The 22,463-nt window shown below is 43.5% G+C and overlaps 1 protein-coding gene across 3 annotated transcripts in view; it reads right to left on the bottom strand.

The window, feature by feature from the left end:
• The window catches only part of ENOX1 (ecto-NOX disulfide-thiol exchanger 1), a 477,272-nt gene that overhangs the window by 145,094 nt on the left and 309,715 nt on the right, over positions 1 to 22,463 (bottom strand). For 2 of the 3 annotated variants that reach the window (XM_075265460.1, XM_075265458.1), the window contains 2 exons: positions 18,644 to 18,784; positions 15,566 to 15,703 (listed from right to left, as the gene is read on the bottom strand). In XM_075265460.1, coding sequence (XP_075121561.1) covers positions 15,566 to 15,703; positions 18,644 to 18,737 — 232 coding nt within the window. In that variant the 5' untranslated portion in view covers positions 18,738 to 18,784. The remainder of the gene's footprint in view (positions 1 to 15,565; positions 15,704 to 18,643; positions 18,785 to 22,463) is intronic. The other variant, XM_075265459.1, reaches the window with a different exon arrangement.

The following is a 22,463-nucleotide window of genomic DNA, read 5'->3' on the forward strand; positions in this document are numbered from 1 at the left end:
TAAATCCTGAAAAACCCTTTCACGTAACAGATTCATACTATGAAGTGACAATATCTACAAAAATGTATCAAATGCTTAGAAATACAGATATAGCAAAGGTTAACATGACTCAAAATGTGTTAACACTGTGGCACAGAGTCTTATCTCAACTCTTACAATAGGTGTTTGATAGCTTTTGATGTCTTTTGAGATAGGATGCAATAGCAAAGAAAGTTACCAGGCTGCTGAGAGTCAAGTTAAATAACGCTACCCCATACATACGTAAGTAGAGTGTCTGTACAGTTTAAGTGAGCTACCCAATTTCATTCATAGATAAGTGTAGTTTCTTTCAGAGTCCAAAAGCTTATTTTACCTACTAAAAAATACTTATACATACAGTAGACGGTGCCTTAAAGGCATTGCCTTAAAGGCATTGTGTCAAATGTCAACACACAATATAGCAGGTTTGAAATCTAATGTTAAATGACTTTATAATAGAGTAAGTCTATGGTAACTATGCAGACGCTAATGAAGACGAATAGGGTTTCGCTAATGATAGTGTTTACTATGTAGACACCGCACAGCTGGCATCTAGATTTTGGCACTTCTGTGTCCTTAGTATTATTGAGGTTAATGAATATATTTATTGTTTCCTAACACTATGTGGCTCCTGACTGCTATGTTATATTGTACCTGTCACATGACTAGGTTTGCAATACATACATCAGTATGACAACAATAAGTTCTTTCTATATGCAAACCTGATCCCTTACCGAAAACAACTGTGCCTCTAAGAGCCACCCTTTAACAGGCCTTATTACATGACTAGGATGTAAGCCCAATCATCTTTATTTTTATAGGAATTAAATCACTGACAATAACGAATTTAACCATAGCTTATGAAGGTTCTTTGGCCCACCGACTCGCACACTTTGGATACAGGGCACATACCTAAATGACATAATACCTGCCAGTACAAGCTAAACCATTATATGCACATTATTAAGCAATACGAAAAATGGCCTGTCTTTTGCGTACTGGACTAATTAATGATATACAATATTTCATGCCATTGGGAAGAGTGATCTAGACATTGGTGTGGGTGCAAAGGCTGCCCAAAAGCCATTCCCCATACGTCAAACAGCAGCGCAACAACTGGGGTATTCCTGCCCCTGTGAGCAATTAGGACAGGTGGAACTTTTACTTAATCAAAAGTGGAACCTCCCCTATAAGAGGCCAACTGACCCCCTCCCCCCCGCGTTTTTTTCTGTCCTGCTGGGCAGGACAGGTGGCAGGGGAAGGTTGGGAGGGGGGGCAGAGTTCCTCTCTCCCACTTTCCCTTTTTTTTTCCTTTTTTTCCTTTTATATTTTGTTGCTGTGGGTTGGGCGCCCCCCTCCCCAAGATTAGGGGGGGGGGGGGGGGGGAGCTCGACTGCAGCCTACCTGAAGCGTTGGAGGCGCGGGCAGGGACCCGCGCACTTCGGCGTTCGGCGCCGGCTTTCCCGGGGCTCCTGTACGGAGCTTCGGAGTTCGGCACATGCGCAGGACGGGTTCGCGCGCGTGCGCTCCCGTGCCGCCGGGCATGCGCAGTAGCTCGTGCCTGTCCGACGGCTTTCTCTGCTCTCCCCGGCTCTTAGAAACTGAGCGGGGGGGGGGGGGGGAGTATTGGGACACGGTGAAGGGGCACGGAGCTCCCCCTTGGTGGGGGGGAGAGTATGAAGCCCCTGGGTCCCTCACCTTTACACCACCCACCCCCCCTCGGGAGGGGCGGGGTTTATTGTGCCCTCCCCCTCTGGGAGGTATATTAGTATGGCAGCTTCTGCCTGTCAGTCGCTGCTCAGGTGTTGCAGGGACTGGTTCAGGCTCTGAAGCTTGCTCAGCTTGGTGGTGTACAGAGAGTCTTCAACTCAGCATTTAAACTTTCTGGACTGGATTGTAAGGTATTTTTTTCTTGGTTTAGGGAAGTGATCTGTGGATCCCTGTCAGGTATGGGGGGAGATATTTTTATGAATTTGGTCTCTTTTTTAGATGGCTTCTTTATCCTCGTCGTCAAGTTCCGACGAGGGAAGACGCAGGAAATCCGCAGCGGTGCGCAGACACGCACCATGCAAGGATTGCAATATTCCGTTACCTGATGGATATGAAAATTCACGATGTCGTCAATGTAGGGCTCCACGGGCGGAAGAAACCCAGGTTCATGAGGTCATCTCCTGGGTGAAAGGTTTTGTGGAGGAGTCTATGCGTGAAATGAAGGACTCTATCGCCCATCTCACGAAGAGACCTCGTCTGGAGTCCACTTCCCGTCCGTTTCCTCTGAATGAGGAATTTCAGATTGTGGATGAAGTCTCTTCAGATGAAGAGTCGGTGGATACGGGTCCGTCTTTTCCCTTGGAGAAAATGCCAAGGCTGATGAAAATGGTGCGTCCAGAGCGTGACGGGGACCCGGACCAGAAGGGACAGAGGTCCTTCAAGGTGGAGCCGGCAGTGGCAAGAAACATGGAGGCGGAGTGGAAGCGCCCGGAGAGGTCGTTTCAACTCTCCAAGAAGTTTCGGACCCTCTTTCCGGTGGAGGAGGACCAGTTTGATCGCTGGGGTCCGCCCCCGAGGGTCGATATGGTCGTTTCGAAGCTGTCGAAACGAACAGTGGTGCCATCGGCAGATGGCTCTAATCTACAGGATGCGATGGATTGGCGTACGGAGGTAAGTGGCCACCTTAAGGTGGGGAGACAAGATCTCAGGAGAACATACCTAATCCCTTCTCTTTTTATCAGGGTTCCCTACGTCGAATTTATACTTCAGCAGCTGCGCAGGCCTCCGTGGGAATTTCAGCGACCGAGGTCGTCCAATTTTTGAAAGGCAATGTTTCAGCCCTTCGGAGGAATATTGATGCGGGGGTCCCACGCGATGAATTGCTGGCGTTTCTGTCGTCCACTTCGTTGGCGGTGGACTACCTGGTGGAAGCGGCATCATATCAAGTGAAGATCGCGGCGAGGGCTATGGCATTAGCCACAGCGGCTAGACGGCCCCTTTGGTTGAAGCCCTGGAGGGCTGACAATACATCGAAGTACAACCTTTGCGCTCTCCCCTTCGAGCCTGGTAAGCTCTTCGGTAAGGAGCTGGATGCCATTATGGAGGGGTTAGCCGACAGTAAGGGGAAGAATCTTCCCCAAGGAGCTCTGGGTAGAGCAGGCCCTTCATTTCGGGGTCGAGGATTTAGACCCTTCCCCTCTAGGGGAACATATCAAAGGTGCCCCGGGGCCTGGGGCAGAGGCTTTGGTCGGCGTCTCACCCGTGAGGCAGAGAAGAAGAAGCCAAGTTTCTGACATTCAATCCTCCCCTCCTCTACCGCCCGTTCCCATTTCCCCAATTCCGGTAGGAGGGCGTTTGTCTCTTTTTCTCCCAGCTTGGGTTCGCTGTATTCAGGATCCGTGGGTTCTGCAGCTGGTAGCTGCAGGATTCAGAATAAAGTTTATTTCGAAACCCTCCGACAAATTTGTCAGAACCCGTGTTTTATTGGATCTCAAACAAATTCTCCTAGAGAGGGCCGTCCAGGAGTACCTGGACAAGGGCGCCCTAGAACCGGTGCCTCAGGTAGAGCAGTCAACCGGCGTGTATTCTCCAGTTTTTTTGGTACCAAAAAACTCAGGGGGCTGGAGAATGGTGGTGGATCTAAGAGGTCTCAATCGTTACATTGTCAAGACTCATTTCCGAATGGAAACTATCAGGTCAGTATTGCCGTTCCTGCAGCACGGAGACATGTTCGTCACGTTAGATCTGAGAGATGCATATCTACACGTCCCAATATTTCCACCGCACAGGAGGTTTTTGAGAATTGCGGTTGTGTTGAACGGTATGCTGCGCCATTTGCAATTCGCAGCCCTGCCGTTTGGGATTTCTTCGGCCCCCCACACCTTTACAAAGGTTGTGGCTCCGGTCGTTGCGGCTCTTCGGCTCCAGGGTATCTTCATAGTACCCTACCTGGACGATTGGCTGTTGAAAGCCCAGTCAGCAGAGGTCCTCACTGCCCACCTAAACACCACCATCGCCTTCCTAGGCGAACTGGGTTGGCTCATAAATTGGCAAAAATCCGTGGTTATTCCGTCCACTCGGATCCAATTCCTAGGATTCATCCTGGATTCCCTCAAGATGCGAGTTTCCCTACCTCCCGGGCGGGAGGAGAAGATTCGCCGGGCAGTACATCACTTAGCGGTGACACGGAGAGTTCAGGTGAGAACATCCATGAGGGTCCTGGGATTGATGGCGGCAGCTGCAGATGCAGTGCCATGGGCACTATGGCACATGCGGCCATTACAGTGCGAGACTCTCAGGTTATGGAACCGCAGCCAGACGGGGCTGCAAAGACTCATCCAGTTGTCTGTCGAAACCCGTCGGTCACTACGGTGGTGGTCCCATCTGAAGAACGGGAAGTTCACGGTCCAGCCTGTCTGGACCCTGTTGACGACAGATGCCTCCCTCTATGGATGGGGAGCGCATCTGGGGGAGACCCTAACAAGCGGAACATGGGGGCCGGAGGAGAGGTCCCAGTCATCAAATTGGCGCGAATTGTGCGCAATCCTCAAGGCACTACGTTATTTCACCCAAACGCTCCGCGGCAAGGCAGTCAGGGTCAGGACAGACAATGTCACGGCGGTCCTGTATCTGAACAAACAAGGAGGGACGAGGTCCCCATCTCTGCTCAGGTTAGTAGGCCAGATCTTCACCTGGGCGGAAGGCAACGTAAGTCATCTCAAGGCAGTGCACATAAGAGGACATCTAAACACGTTGGCGGATCAGCTAAGCAGAGGCCTGACTGTGGCGGGCGAATGGTCACTGAACCGGGAAGTTTTCCTTCAACTTATCCAGATGTGGGGTCTCCCCGAGGTGGACCTGATGGCCACCCAGTACAATGCCAAGGTGGAGAGGTTTTGTTCCCTCTACCAGGAGGACAACCCCTTGGCAGTGGATGCCCTATCAATACCTTGGAAGTTCAGGCTGGCATACATCTTCCCTCCACTTCCCATGGTTTCAAAGGTATTGGCCAAGATCAGACAAGACCAGGTATCGGTCATTGCGATCATACCATTCTGGCCAAAGAGGGCATGGTTTACCCACCTCATGCAGATGAGTCGAGGGAACTATTGGAGACTTCCGCTTCTTCACAACCTGGTAACCCAGAACAATCGGCTATGCCAGGACCTGGAGACGTTCAACCTGACAGCCTGGAGGTTGACCGCGCCTTATATGGACACGGAGGACTATCCCAAGCTGTTCGAGCGACCTTAGCTTGTTCTAGGGCACTATCAACTAACAGAGCTTATGTAAGGATTGGTAGAATCTACCAACAATGGTGCGAGGAGAACCGGCGATCCAGTTCGGAGATTGAGTCGGTGTTGGAGTTTATGCAGAATGGCCTGGACAAGGGGCTTGCTCCGGCGACGCTAAGAGTACACATGGCAGCATTGTCTGCGGTCCTGGGGATCAGGTTGTCCCAGAATCCCTTGGTGAGTCAATTCTTGAAAGGAGCCTCTAGGCTCCGCCCCTCTGTTCACAGCCCGGTCCCTCAATGGGATCTGGGTACGGTACTACAGGGACTTTGTGAGCCCCCCTTTGAGCCGCTGCAGGAGACAGATTTGAAATGGGTATCTTATAAGGTGGCATTTTTGTTGGCGGTTACCTCAGCAAAACGAGCTGGGGAGCTGCAGGCTTTGGCTGCTACAGAGCCTTACTTATTATTTTTCCCAGACAGGGTCCAGTTGAGGTACCTGCCGGGGTTCCTACCCAAGGTGCCCTCTGGGCAGAATATAAACGTTATCTCACTGCCCACCTTCTTTCCTTCCCCAGTGAGCCGGGAGGAGGAAAGGTGGCATACCCTGGACCTAAGGAGATGTCTAAGTATCTACCTGGAACGGACTAGCGCGTTCAGGAGGACCGAGAACCTGTTTGTGAATGCGTCAGGTAGGAATAGAGGGGAGAAAGTATCCAAGGGTACCCTTTCACGTTGGATCAAGGGGGCCATTTTTCAGGCCTTCCAGAATCAGGGACTGCCACCTCCAGACTTCGTCCGGGCACATTCCACCCGTGCGGTGGCCACCTCCTGTGCGGAGAGACAGTCCGTCTCTTTGGATCAAATCTGCTCAGCGGCAACATGGAGTTCGCACTTGACATTCGTAAGACATTACAGATTGGAGCGGTTCGCGGCAGAGGCAGTGGCTTTTGGCCACTCAGTCCTTTCATCAGTCTGCCAGGAAGTCCCACCCTAGGGGGGATTTACTTGCTACCTCCCCAGTTGTTGCGCTGCTGTTTGACGTATGGGGAATGGAAGATTATGTAGATAATCTGTTTTCCCATAGTCCAAACAGCAGCGCAAGCTTCCCTCCCTTCCTGTTCTGAAGATATTTTCGGAATATTATACTTTATAATTACGCGGGGGGGAGGGGGTCAGTTGGCCTCTTATAGGGGAGGTTCCACTTTTGATTAAGTAAAAGTTCCACCTGTCCTAATTGCTCGCAGGGGCAGGAATACCCCAGTTGTTGCACTGCTGTTTGGACTACGGGAAAACAGATTATCTACATAATCTTCCATTTAATCACATTACAGTCCCCAGAAGCCATGTAATGCATCTACAGAAATATTCAATAGAAATTCCTATTAAACTAAAATAAAATGTACTGACACATCTATGCCTAAGAATTTTGTTCTGTGGGTTAATGTTATCCTAAGAAAGAACATAATATTTAAGTAAGGGAGACTATGAAGTGTAAAGCCTTAGGTGGATATCACAATTCAAATACAGTACCATATCCCCAGGCTCTAAGCTCCATAAGCCACTGTGAGAAAAGATTTCAAACAGGTTATGTTGTACTTTATAGGAATATGCTAAGAACAAAAAAGAAGCTGCAAACTTATACAGTTTGATGTGCTGAAGTTATCAACATTGGAATAGCAGGCTATCACGGTATATTGTGCAAACAGATAGGAAGGCGCATACTGCACGTATATACAAAGTGTGAGGGATGGAGGAGCATTAGTAATGGCCTGTCTCAGCAGGCAGGGGAGCTGTGCCCATGGCTGTGTAAAACTGATACGTTATTGACAAAGATTGTGCCTTACAGTACAAAACTAAACACAATGATAACTAGTGAACACTCCAGGATACGTCAGTTATTGTATGTGACACTAATACTGCAGCATAGTGACACTGCTAGCAGGAAGCAGCCATTATTTTTTATGATATGTGACCACTTGGACAAGTGGCATTATGTACATGTTACAAGCTGCAGTCAAGTATGTGGTCAAAAGAAGTCAGAATGACTATGCTAAACTTGTCAGAAAGCAGACATGTAGTCTAAGCTCCCGACTTCAATAACCAGGTCTCAGAAGCAGGACAAGGAGACATTTTTCCCTTATGAAGCATTAGTATTATTCTGCCCGTTTTTTTTTTTTTTTTTTCAGTTAAGATGTAATGCAATGACTGGATCCCACAGATCACAAATACACCAAGGGTCTGAGGAAATAATTAGGGTAGTAAAGTTATATAGTTTTATAAGCCGATGAAATCCAAGGTCAGGGTATAGGGCCATTTAAAGAGATTGTATCACCTAGATTCTTTTACTACCTAAACCTAATGTTATTTTTCCGAATCTGTACTTATTTCTTCACTATAGATTTTTTTTTCCTATTATTTAATGATCATATTTCTATCCAAGCCACTGTTGTGCTCTTCTATCAACATTCAGAGATATACTAATGAGCAGCACACTAACCAAAGGAAACTTCTATGGGAGAATGTACCTACCCGAGTAGAGGTAAGTGGAGGGGGCAAGCTGTGACCATCAACTATTGTCAATGGTGACATCTTGTTTTATCTGCCTAGATTTGAGAAGTCTGTCATCTGAACCCAGCTCCACAGATAGATTGACGTTACCTGAATACGTGTTTTCCCCTTGTGAATTGGGGCCTCCGTTGCTGAGATATTGCTGTTTTTGTCAATATGCAAATGAGCTATTTAAAGCAATAAGTATGTTGCCGATTACCCTCTGGAGCAACAGCAACGTCCTCGTCGCCCTAAAGAGCTCGTTTGCACATTGACAAAAAAGCAATATTTCAGCAACTGAGGCACAGATTCACAAGGGGAAAACTGCATTTGATTGATTTGACCCTTCCTAGCCTGCATTCCAGTAGTGTTTGGTCTGTATGTTAGAGCTATACTTCAACATTATTCCCTGATGTTTACTTCCTATGTATGCCATGCCAGATAAAGATGCAGTCTACTGAACTTTTCTGTGAAAATATATATACAGTCCTATGAAAAAGTTTGGGCACCCCTATTAATCTTAATCATTTTTAGTTCTAAATATTTTGGTGTTTGCATCAGCCATTTCAGTTTGATCTATCTAATAACTGATGGACACAGTAATATTTCAGGATTGAAATGAGGTTTATTGTACTAACAGAAAATGCGCAATATGCATTAAACCAAAATTTGACCGGTGCAAAAATATGGGCACCTCAACAGAAAAGTGACATTAATATTTAGTAGATCCTCCTTTTGCAAAGATAACAGCCTCTAGTTGCTTCCTGTAGCTTTTAATCAGTTCCTGGATCCTGGATGAAGGTATTTTGGACCATTTCTTTCTACAAAACAATTCAAGTTCAGTTAAGTTAGATGGTCGCCGAACATGGACAGCCCGCTCTCAAATGATCTGAAAACAAAGATTGTTCAACATAGTTGTTCAGGGGAAGGATACAAAACGTTGTCTCAGAGATTTAACCTGTCAGTTTCCACTGTGAGGAACATAGTAAGGAAATGGAAGACCACAGGGACAGTTCTTGTTAAGCCCAGAAGTGGCAGGCCAAGAAAAATATCAGAAAGGCAGAGAAGAAGAATGGTGAGAACAGTCAAGGACAATCCACAGACCACCTCCAAAGAGCTGCAGCATCATCTTGCTGCAGATGGTGTCACTGTGCATCAGTCAGCAATACAGCGCACTTTGCACAAGGAGAAGTTGTATGGGAGAGTGATGAGAAAGAAGCCGTTTCTGCACGTACGCCACAAATAGAGTTGCCTGAGGTATGCAAAAGCACATTTGGAGAAGCCAACTTCATTTTGGAAACAAAGATTGAGTTGTTTGGTTATAAAAAAAGGCGTTATGCATGGCGTCCAAAAAGAAACAGCATTCCAAGAAAAACACTTGCTACCCACTGTAAAATTTGGTGGAGGTTCCATCATGCTTTGGGGCTGTGTGGCCAATGCCGGCACCGGGAATCTTGTTAAAGTTGAGGGTCGCATGGATTCCACTCAGTATCAGCAGATTCTTGAGAATAATGTTCAAGAATCAGTGACGAAGTTGAAGTTACGCCGGGGATGGATATTTCAGCAAGACAATGATCCAAAACACTGCTCCAAATCAACTCAGGCATTCATGCAGAGGAACAATTACAATGTTCTGGAATGGCCATCCCAGACCTGAATATCATTGAACATCTGTGGGATGATTGGAAGCGGGCTGTCCATGCTCGGCGACCATCTAACTTAACTGAACTTGAATTGTTTGTCCAAAATACCTTTATCCAGGATCCAGGAACTGATTAAAAGCTACAGGAAGCGACTAGAGGCTGTTATCTTTGCAAAAGGAGGATCTACTAAATATTAATGTCACTTTTCTGTTGAGGTGCCCATACTTTTGCACCGGTCAAATTTTGGTTTAATGCATATTGCACATTTTCTGTTAGTACAATAAACCTCATTTCAATCCTGAAATATTACTGTGTCCATCAGTTATTAGATATATCAAACTGAAATGGCTGCTGCAAACGCCAAAATATTTAGAACTAAAAATGATTAAGATTAATAGGGGTGCCCAAACTTTTTCATAGGACTATATATATATATATATATATATATATATATATATATATATATATATATATATATATATATATATATATATATATATATAGTGTGTCAACTATGTGCAAAACATGAATGTGTTCTGTCAGGATCACAGTACCTTCATCACAGCTACCAAGGCTCTGATATTCAAAGGAGCAGATTTGGAGAAAAATAACTAATATGTTATACAAGTTGGTGCACTGGAGGTGGGCCTTCAGCTTTGGGAGTGCAGCTCTTGTTGTTCAGGTAGGATGAGTGATGTCATAGCACTTGGAGGAGATGTTAGGAGCCTGGTCTGTGTGACAAGTGCAGGAGTATCCCCAGTGCCCAACTACCTCATATCCATAAAACTTCATAGTTGTTTTTCTCCAAATCTACAAGAGTGACCTGCATAGCAAATATATGTTGTTTTTTTTTCATCATTGTAAGGTGTTCTGTGCCAGAGCAGTAGTTGAACATGCTTGGGGGAGGTGGCAGACTTCCTTTAATTGAAACTATAACACTATTATGAACAAAGCGTTCTACACATACAACTGAAGCTCCCTCAATATATTTGATTAAATCTGTATAAATTACAGTACATGACCTATTCATAGATATCTAGCAGCGGCACATATTTACATCATATACAAAGAAAGGAAAGAGATAAATAAGAAGCATATCACTTCTCTGGCCAGAGCGCTCAGTCCATTCACGCTCACAGAATGCCAAACACATACTGTATATGTCCTATTCCTCCGCAGTGAATAATGAGGCAATTAAAGCAATGAGTTATTTCATGGTAATAATTAGAATACGACTATTGTTTGTTATAATCAGAGAATGATTCCCGAGTCTCCATGGTACATTGCCAAAATATTTTGAAAATACAGAAGATTTCCAAGAATTAGTCAAAAAATGACTCAAAGTAATTATATTGTAACATCATTCATGAGCGCAAACACAGAGTGAATAAAAAAAGACCCAGATGATGGTATAGGTATAGTGACACTATAATGTTCACTAAGAAATGCAGTTTTTTGTTTTTTTTTTCAACCAGGAAGGTGTGCTAGATTGTATCAGCTGTGAAAAATACAAATTGACAGTAGTTTTTGGTAATAGAAACACTTTCAAGGAATGGTGTGTCTGCAGTTCAGATACAATGTTTATCAACATCATTCATCTGTGCTGTCTCGTGTTATAAAAACATTGTACAGTCTTATGAATATGATTAAATCCTGCATCTGAGGTATGACTTTTACCCATAAGAGCATTAATCACAATACTGATGTACAAGCTGTGATTTCTGACATTCAATTTCTGAGCCACTTCACTTTATGCTTCCTCTCCCCCATTGCTTCCATTTATTAACTAAAGAGATGGAGCATCCCCCTACTCTGGGCATAATGCAGTACAGGGTACTGTGTAGTGGCAGTGATGGGGTCACATACATAGTGTTCCTCCCGTATGACAATCCTCCAGTTCTCTGCATCCTTTAATAGGTGCTGCTATACAGACATGGCACAGTAGGAATTTTCCCTTTAATATCCACCCAGTTTCTGATCAACCATTATCATAATCAGACTTTACTGTCAACTTGGTGGTGTCAGGATGGGGCATGCAAAGGATGGAAGTCAACAGCTGTCTGACGCTGTCCAATTGGAGACCTTATCTGCTCTGGGCCAAGACTACCAACTTAACGGTAGAAAACCTAACAGGCATATCGGGCACAAAAAAAAAACTGCATTGTTTGACTAACACTAGTGGAGGTTAAAGAACAAAGTACAATTGTACTAGAATCAGTGAAGTGATCATAAGATGTCTCTACCCCCTCCCCTTATAGATTGTAAACCCTTGCAGGTAGGGCCCTCTAGTCCACTGTACTAAGCTAACCTAGAACTAAGAGATGGGCCACAGGCAGGAGATGTACAAAATAAGAAGAATTGCATGTTGAATCCACAGTTGGTCTAGTACCAATACTCCAGTACTTCCCAGGCATGGTGGCGCTAGACCAGACAATTTAATATATCAGTATCTTTTTAATTAGGCTTTGCTGCTAACCTAAAATAGTATTTGCACTGCATATGCTAAAAACAACAAGTTTATGTTAAAGGGGTTATCTGGACATGAAATGTATTCCAATGCCCCTGAAAGCTGTCAGAGTTGGTCCTACTGTACTTTCATTCTGGTTGTCTGTGCCAGAGCCAACCTGGAAATGCAGTGACAATGGCAACAAGAGCAGGACATCTGGGTAGCTATAGTACTTTAAAAAAAAAAAAAAAAGTGCCAAAGTTTGGAGCATTTTCTGGTGTAAACGGAGACTTAAATTGGCGGATGAAAATGAACCTCCTGCACGCACAAATTTTTCGAGCGCCACTTTGCAGTTTAAAATCAATGAACCCCGATGGATCCGATTATAGTCAGTGGGGTCTGTCGGTCACCGTATGAATCCGCTATATTAGTAGTACAACTGTTTGATGTTCTAAAGAGGAGGTGTAAATTTAGACTTGAAAGTCTAATAAAGCGACAGAGCTACTAAACAGGGTTAGACAGTTTGTAAATCTGTTTTGTCTAGTTTAACTTTTAGACAGTACTAGTACACTCACCGGCCACTTTATTAGGTACACCTGTTCAACTGCTCGTTAACACTTAATTTCTAATCAGCCAATCACATGGCGGCAACTCAGTGCATTTAGGCATGTAGACATGGTCAAGACAATCTCCTGCAGTTCAAACCGAGCATCAGTATGGGGAAGAAAGGTGATTTGAGTGCCTTTGAACGTGGCATGGTTGTTGGTGCCAGAAGGGCTGGTCTGAGTATTTCAGAAACTGCTGATCTACTGGGATTTTCACGCACAACCATCTCTAGGGTTTACAGAGAATGGTCCAAAAAAGAAAAAACATCCAGTGAGCGGCAGTTCTGTGGGCGGAAATGCGTTGTTGATGCCAGAGGTCAGAGGAGAATGGCCAGACTGGTTCGAGCTGATAGAAAGGCAACAGTGACTCAAATAGCCACCCGTTACAACCAAGGTAGCCAGAAGAGCATCTCTGAACGCACAGTACGTCGAACTTTGAGGCAGATGGGCTACAGCAGCAGAAGACCACACCGGGTGCCACTCCTTTCAGCTAAGAACAGGAAACTGAGGCTACAATTTGCACAAGTTCATCGAAATTGGACAATTGAAGATTGGAAAAACGTTGCCTGGTCTGATGAGTCTCGATTTCTGCTGCGACATTCGGATGGTAGGGTCAGAATTTGGCGTCAACAACATGAAAGCATGGATCCATCCTGCCTTGTATCAACGGTTCAGGCTGGTGGTGGTGGTGTCATGGTGTGGGGAATATTTTCTTGGCACTCTTTGGGCCCCTTGGTACCAATTGAGCATCGTTGCAACGCCAAAGCCTACCTGAGTATTGTTGCTGACCATGTCCATCCCTTTATGACCACAATGTACCCCACATCTGATGGCTACTTTCAGCAGGATAATGCGCCATGTCATAAAGCTGGAATCATCTCAGACTGGTTTCTTGAACATGACAATGAGTTCACTGTACTCCAATGGCCTCCACAGTCACCAGATCTCAATCTAATAGAGCAGGGGTAGGGAACGTACGGCTCTCCAGCTGTTGCAAAACTACAATTCCCAGCATGCATACTTACTCTGTTCTTCTTGGAATTCCCATGGAAGTGAATGGAGCATGATGGGAGTTGTAGTTTCACAGCAGCTGGAGAGCCGAAGGTTCCCTATCCCTGCAACAGAGCATCTTTGGGATGTGGTGGAACGGGAGATTCGCATCATGGATGTGCAGCCGACAAATCTGCGGCAACTGTGTGATGCCATCATGTCAATATGGACCAAAATCTCTGAGGAATGCTTCCAGCACCTTGTTGAATCTATGCCACGAAGAATTGAGGCAGTTCTGAAGGCAAAAGGGGGTCCAACCCGTTACTAGCATGGTGTACCTAATAAAGTGGCCGGTGAGTGTATATCTGACCCGTTGTTTTATCACCTCAACAACATAACCTTAGTGGTTAGTTTTACCCACAAATTGTCCACAGATTCACCATGGAAAAAAAAAGTTGCAAGCTTTTATTCAAACTTTTTTTTTCAAATTATAAAATAGAAAAGCCGGGGCTTTGCAAAAATTTACTTGAATGTACTCAAGAAAATGGCGCGAACTATAGATCCAACCTATCTAAGCTTATTTGAGTTTCTGACGCCTAATCAATTTAAAGACATCTTAATAAGTTAGACACATCCCAGTACACTGAAGATCAGGACTGGAGAAGGAAACACAAGTCTTCACACATTCCTCTTAATGTGTCGGAGATTTTTTATTTTTTTTTCTTTGTCTGAACATGAACAGAGCTTCGAATAATTTGTGCTTTTAATATTGTTCCATATACTGTTGGGCATTACAAAGATATTAACTAGATATTCTTACTGGTACCGGAATTGTCAGTGGTACTGAGGAGAAGGTCCCCGTCACGGTTGATCGCGTTTGATAATATATCCAGCATTGTAAAAAGCAGGCAGCCATCAGCATGTGCACCATTAGGCACAAGTCAAGGAAACATTTCTGCACCAGAGATCTGCCACCTGTCGTGAAATCCAGCTCAGCCGCTATTCCTTTATTCCTCTTACAAGTTTTTTTTTTTTATTATTATTAAATGGATATGTACATGTATATATGTATGCATATTGGAAAGAGTCCACACCTCTGTTTCAGCTTTACCCAGCATGAAGCTGTTCAGCCCTGTGATCATTACAGTGGAGAAAACATTACAGTGAGGAAGAATTCAGCATGACCTTATTATACACTTTCCAGACAGAATAAAATTATACATGGGCAAAAAGGTCAGAGTCTGCCTTTAAATATTGATAGAACAATGCAATATCATCCATTTACAATTTTAATATACTATCTAACCTGCTGCCTAAAATCCGTTCTCTATACACTACATATTTCTATATACTGATGATACACATGTAGCTGCCACCTATACGGGGACTAGAACGGGCGAGAGGTTGTTTACTGAAGCTCAGTACATTTCTTCCCTGGAGACAGAACTTAATTTGGAAGTCGCTGTACCAAGTCACCTAATGAATATACAGCGTGAAACAGAATCCTCTTGTTAAGTTTTGTAGAATGTTCCGTCACAATATACGTTCCAGGACCTTAAAAACCATCTCCCCAACAGTAATTGTACAAATAATATGAAAATAGTCAACATGAAAAGCTCGGAAGCAGCGAATGATTGTTAATTAAGAAAATAATGTGTGTTTTTCAATGCAAAGCGTGGGGTTTATTTTAATCCCTTGTTATCTGTATGTGCTTTCACGCCAGCATACAGAGCTCAATGCTCCAGCTCCTGGCAGGAGGTTTCAGCCAATGGCCGTGTTTTTCTTCTGCCAGCATGCATAGAAATGTGACTATAAAAGGCTAATCACCTTCCCCATATCCTCCCTTCTCAGCAGCTGAGCATCTTCCCTCTCAACAAGTCTGGGGATACAGATTGTTTTTCATAACATTGTGCCCTGAAGAATTGTGGCTGACTCACTGGGCTGCGTTACAGCGGGTGCCGGTTATTATCATACAGTATCCGAGCAGCGAGAGGGAAAGTAGAAAGAAATAAAATGTCACTTTGTAGAGTACGATCCACTTATGTTTCAACCAGATTAGAACAATCAATCTGCAAACAAGAACTCTTACCTGAAACCAGCTGCTGGCCAGCAAGTCCTACAGGGACCATGCCGAGATTATTCATAGCAGTAGCCCAAGCCGTTGGGTCTGTAACTGACATGGTGAGGTGTGTTGCATCGATAGCTATACTTCCCAGAGCATCAGCTGCTGCAGACAGGAAGAGAAGACACAAAAACATAACTGGCACTTGGAAGACTATGGAGAAATCTATGTTGGCAAATGTTTCATTTTCTGTGTACTGGTTTTTCAGGTCTTTCAGTTATTATGAACGCCGTTGAGAACCTTTAGATCACATGCTTGAGCACAGTACTAAATATAACAGATGTCAGCAGTGGGTAACAGGATTAAAAGGTCCAAGGATAACATTTATATATGATAAAGAGCTTTGACCCTCAAAAATAAACTTACTGAGGTTGACCTGTAGCTTCTTACAGGGTTGAAAAGCAAATCCCGCAAACCTAGTGATATATAGGTAGTGTAAGTTTGCTTGTGTCACTGCATAGCTAGGTACATTTGCCTTTGAGCACTATGAGGTTATACATAAGATGCATAAAGTATGATTCATACCATAACATATGATAAACAAAATAAAGGAACATAAACATAGGCTGACTGAGTGACAAACTGGAAAAGATTGAAAGGGAGCCCTGCTGCAAGGACAAAACAGGCTTGCACTAGGTTCACACTAGCATTCAGAGTCTGTGTACGAGGCTCCGCCCCAGATTCCTTTTAAAATTGGGAGAGAGTAAAGTCCTGCAGGAAGGACTTTTTTTCTCCGTCTGATTCAGTATAAAATCGAAGGAAACCGGGTCTATAGTCTACGGGGTCTGCTGGTTTCTGCATGTAACTGATTTCTAAGCAGACAAGGTTTACACCTTTTGGATCCTCATGTGAACCACTAATTCCAGCACAGTTGGAATTTCTCTCTAGCCCTCATGGTTCCCGAGCAGCAGTCACAGTTAGTTTTTGTGCCCAATGTGCTATTTAAGCTCTGTTGAAAGGGCAGTGTCAGGTAGGGGTGCAATTCAGAGCAGCCAATGTCATATCTCAAAATCACACCCCTTGTCTGCTCCTGCCTGACACCGCCCACCTGACAGTACAGAGACTAAATAGCATATCAGGGTCAAAAACTAACAGCATTGATTACTTGGGAATGGTGGGGGCTAGAGAAAAAAATTCCAACTGCATCAGAATCAGTGGAGCAGTAGTTATTAACAGATGATAAGAACTGGATTCGGTGGAGATAGTGAAAGGCCCTCTTTAAATTTGCAATAGTTTCCTATCACAGAATCTGACTTTAGGTTAAGGCCACACGTTGTAGGAATGCAGCATTTTTGGCTGCTGGAGAAAGACCCAGCAAAGATTTCATTTATTCTCATCTACACATTGAACAAATAAAAAAAGCTACGGAAAATGTACTGGTTCCCCAATAATAATGCTTCTACCTGTATGTGGTGGCTCTGCTCTGTCATTGCTACTGGAGGATTGCATGTTACACAACATAACCAACACTATTCAGGTCAATGTGTATGGATAATGACATGCAAGCTTGTAGCAATACTACTGCTAAGACTGAACCACAAGGGAAGGCAAGCAGAAGATAAACCTGAAGCTCAGGTATACGGTTACATTGTGGTACAGCAGATTTATTATTATGTTTTATTTTGTTCTGTATTTTGCTTGCATAGGTAGAAAAACAAACAAAGCAACATGGAAGCGTAAATCAGCTGAGTGTGCATATGATTATTTCAATGGGAAGAGGCTTATAACCCATTGCTGGAAACCTCTGGCTGTGCTTATATTCTCTCTTTCACCCTACCCCATATAACATTGTGACTTTTCTACCACCTGCTGGAAACTAGTGTTGTAACCTGCCCTTGTATCAGTATGCTTTGCCTTTTTCTGTGATATACAGTCATATTGATCAATTATTTATACTTTGTGGATATTCATTTTAGTTTGAAACTATGGTCTATTATTTTCTTACAGCAAAGGATATTTGTCTTTAAAGCTCCATATTGATAAAAGTGGATGAACAAAGCAAAATGATGTCCTTTACAAAATATACTAATGTGGTACATACTGATTATTAAGAACAGTATGACTTTGCCCGTCAACACACCCGACACAGAAAGATCCCTATGTTAGCTTTCAAGTGTCAGTTTGAAACCAAAAAGGAAAAGTCAACTTTGTAGGTGGCAAAGGCAAGCAGTGATCAGTCACACTCATGTCAGACTTCACAAACATCAGATGGAACAAATGTTTTAGACTGGCTCAAATCACAGGCAAGCAAGGGACTGTACAGAAAGGCATCAAGGGAAGAACAAACGTGCAAGCGTTTCATGTTCCATTTTGATATGTTTTCACACTTGTCAAAATATAACTATCCTAAAGTTAGTGAGGAACATCTCATTCACCCCAATCTGCTTCAGAATGTGGCAGTGCCTCTGTACTACAGGTTTAGGGTCAGTTGATAGGAATGCTGTCTTTGTGTTAATGTCATTATTGTTCCTATCTACAGATGAGAATAATCTACTGTACATTATAAATGTATAACAGACACATACTATCTAAAAGTATACAGAGGAGTCTGCAGGCAAATACAAAAATTGTAATCCTGTGTGTGCCTGCCGCATGAATCATTGTCTACAATCCACTAGCTGGATGTCCTCAATGAGGAATAGTATCCCCATCATCAGTCACCAGGGCTCCCACCATCTAACACCTCTCCTATCATACCTGAAACTCCACCTCCGATATAAAAATTGCTATCGCTATACTTTTCATTTTTACACAGGTTATACAGGGGCATGATAGAAGAGGTGGTGAAATGATGCTAGACACACTGGGCTCAAAAAGACATTTGTCAGGTTCCCTTTCAATCAGTAAATAAATAAAATAATGAAATATAGTGAAATAATACCTCAATGCAGGCACTAATGCCTAATGTGCTAATAGTAGTGATACTATACAGGATGAATACTTTATTGCTATACTGTATATTGATGTAATATGACATCACTGGTGTTTAGGTCTTACATCCTTATCAATGTCAGCACTCTCACACACACTTATACAGCGATTTACCTGTAGCCATTGTTTTCACAGGGTCTTTCTGCAGCTGTTCAGTGCTTTCAACTATGGATACAGCTCTTACTGCATTGTTATCACTTTGAGACATGAAAGCCTTTTTGTTAATTGAAGAGTCCACCAGCAATTCGTTAAATTCTAAATGGAGAAAAAAAGAATAGAGAAATGAAGTGTAAAAATGTGTTAAGTGTTTAAAGTGTCTGTCTGAAAACATAAAAGACATGGCGGAGCCATCTGGTGCAGGAGAAGGTCATCACAGTGATAGTTCTGGGACATTAACTTTGTCATCATTTCAGGCTCCTCTGGGTGGCCACTACCTGCTCTAGAGGTAATTTAGCTGTCACCGTGTCTGCCTGTGACCCGCACAGTAAAAGGAGTCCCCAGTAATTTTCTTTTCTTGACAAGACAATAGGGGTTTTTGTTCTACTTTTTAACATAACAGAATCACTATTGTGCTAAGGAAAGGAAGTCACGTGACATTTATCAGCCTAAAGATACCATGGCCGACAGAGGAAGTTATTCTGAGGTTTCATAATTTACGTAGAAAACTATGCAGGTATATCTCTCTCCCTGTCTCTCTCTATATAGCTATAAATATGCAAATCTATTCTCCAGGATGTAATTAGGAGAACAGTGCACTCTGTATGCCGCCCTCTAGAGGACAGCATCCTTAACATCATGCATGACTCAGCTAATAAGTCTACTATCATGATGCGGATTTAATTGCCAAATTAGTATTTCTATTCAAAAAGGAACAGATTCCCAGCTATGGACAGCGCTGTTTCAGCCTTTTGGGCCTCCTCAGCATAGCGCAGGGATACTGATTTGGCACGCACACACAACCAAGGGCAACATCTGCAAGGAGTTTCTATGTTTTCCTCATGTTTGCTTGGGCTTCCTCCCACACTTCAAAGGCAAATACTGGTATGGAATGTAGATTGTGAGCCCTACATGGGACAGGGATTGTCAATGTCTGTAAAATGCTGCAGAATATGTTGCCACCTAACAAATAAACAAAATAAGTATTATATTTGTCAAATACCTTTGACAAATAATATTATGGCAAACCGTCCCTAGAAGCAAAAATAACTCACCAGTCTGATCCTACAAGAGACTTATTCCTTTATTATCAGACACAGGGACAGCCAAGCAGTTTTATGCCTACCATATCCAAGTTTCTGGGACCTCTACGTGGTTGACACGTAAAGTTTGCCATACACTTTAGATTATTGGTATAAAATTACTGATTACCTATCCTAAGGATCAATCATCAATAAAGATAGGTGGGAGTCCAACACCTGGCACCCCTTCTGATCAGCTGATGCACAGAGAATGGAGCAGGGAACAAGTAGTTCCATTCTTTCCTAGTCACTGCAGCTTAGAACTCTGCTGATCTGCAGTAATCTGATCTGGCCACTACACAGAACAGAGATTTCTGCTTGCTGACCCATTCCCTGTATCAGCTCGATCAGTGTTGAAGTCACATGTCGGACCCCATTTGATATGCTTGTTAGCTCAAAATCCCTTACAGACGGGGACCCATGTAGTGTATTCACTGTGATTTGGGCGATACAACAACATTAAAAAGAGAGATATTACAATACAATGTATTCAAACCTAAAAACAAAGGAAAAGCAATACTTACACATACTTCACACAATATGGTTTAATAGCAGTGACACTGGCTTTCCTGTATGGTGGTCTGCCATACTAAACAAACAAGCTGAACCATTAAACTGAACTGTCAAGACATAACTCCCAGCAAAAACCGAGAGGACTTCGATTAAAGGTAAAAATGACAAATAAATGCAGTGAGACAGTGAGAAGCAAGCCAAGCGCCATTCGATGACACACAACACAATGAATAGTCAATGCATTTATATTAATCACTCCAACTAGCACTGCCAGGAATCTGACTTTCCAAATGTTGTCACTCTTCCCAGATTGGCCTGGCCCTGCAGAATGCATGAAATAGCAATTTCATATTCAGTGTACAAAAGCCGTATAATGCTAATTATTTCCCATCATACTAACGGCTTATGATTGTAGGCTGCACAATTCTATATCCAGTACAGTGTCATGCAGCACAAAAAACAAGATACAAGCGAGATATGACTTCTCTGAGACCAACAAAACAAATCCAAAATTAAAAAGCAAGGTTCATGCCATTCGGCACACTAGATTCAGAGTGTTCATATATTACAGAAAGAAGCAACCTGTATGGCCATTCATTTCACTGCATCAGCTTTAAACTCATTCTCACAAGCATACAGGGTAAAGATACTTTGTTTTTGGGAATCTACAGAACATAAAGCCTAAAACTAATTCTGTAGGCCATCCATGTTGATTAAATGGAGGTCCGACTACTGGCACCTCCACCAATCAGCTGTTCAAGAGGCTTAGACTAGAGCAGCGGCATCTTCACTGAATGCCAAGTACAGGTTTATATTGTATGGGACCGAGGTGTAAATAGGGCATGGGACAGGTGATGAGGAATTCTGCTCACCTGAGTGTTGAGGCCTCTTTAAACATCTAATCTACGGTGGTTCTGAATGTTGGATCCCTCCTGATCTCAAACAGGAGGATAGGATAGGTGATCATTACAAAACTCCAGTAAACCGCATATTTCTGGATGCAGTTTACAAGGCTAATATGCTGTACATGTCAACAGGGGTCAGTGTCGTGGACAAACTAGACCCCTAGAACCAACCCAGAGCTGGTTGTTGGTGGCAAACTAAGTAATTGACCACTAAAGATTGGACCCCCAAGAGCAACAGTAATCCATCCTGCACCAGTGTACAATCCAGCTGTCAATAAAGAATAGGCAATGTAAGGGGATAAGTGGAAGCCACATTACTTGAGACAACCTGACCTCCTTCAGCTTGGTATCAGGTTACAACTGTTTGGTTTTTTTGCGGGTTTTTTTTAAAGTACAGAAATCTAAATTTAAAATAATCTCTCTACAAATACTGTTAAAGTCGCTCAGAATTCCCATCATCTCATGCTTAAATAAAAAATTGCTTGCTACTATCTTGACCGCAGCAATTGTGAATAGATTTCCAAGTTAGTGAATATATTTCTATGGACAATTTATGTGTAGTCCTAGCCTAACAACACAACATCACAGAAGCCTGGGGAGAGTAGAGGTCCATGTACACTGGCCAGTTGTCAGCACCATTCACCTGTTTTCGAGCAGCTGGAACAATAATTCCCAGTGTGAATGCAAAGAAAGAAAATGGTGCCATATTATATATACAGTATATATATATATATATATATATATATATATATATATATATATATATATATTATTTCTTATCATACCCTACATTTTTTCTATTGCCATGAAGCATGTAGAAGCATGTGTTACGTTCGTGTCTGAGTCCAGACCCAGATTCCGGATTGCAGGTTGCACCACTAAGGAAACAGGGGAGGGAGACTATCCCTGGCACTATGGTGGCTAGCTAGGCCCTGCCTACGGGTGGTGGTCAGCTGTCCCCAAGCTAGTCTTGGCCCCGACAACTCCTGGCTCTCTAACACGAAGACCTAGCAGACACATAGGGCAAGAGCTATAGGAGAGCTAGGGACTGGGGTTTCTAAATGCAGGTGCAGCTGCAGACAGACAAACGGGCTGGGAGGTGCTGGACAACGGACACGCAGCACAACACAAAACAAAACAAGAAAATGAGGAGAGGGACAGTGGAGAGGTGAGGAAAGGGTAAACACAGGACTGGGGAAAACACTGGAACCCAAAACCTCTCAAACCACAAGAAAGTGCCAGGCAAACAGAGCAGAAGGATAGGGTGTGAGGGAACAA

The sequence above is a fragment of the Leptodactylus fuscus genome, chromosome 2 (genome assembly GCF_031893055.1).
Source record: "Leptodactylus fuscus isolate aLepFus1 chromosome 2, aLepFus1.hap2, whole genome shotgun sequence".
NCBI classification, from domain to species: Eukaryota; Metazoa; Chordata; class Amphibia; order Anura; family Leptodactylidae; genus Leptodactylus; species Leptodactylus fuscus.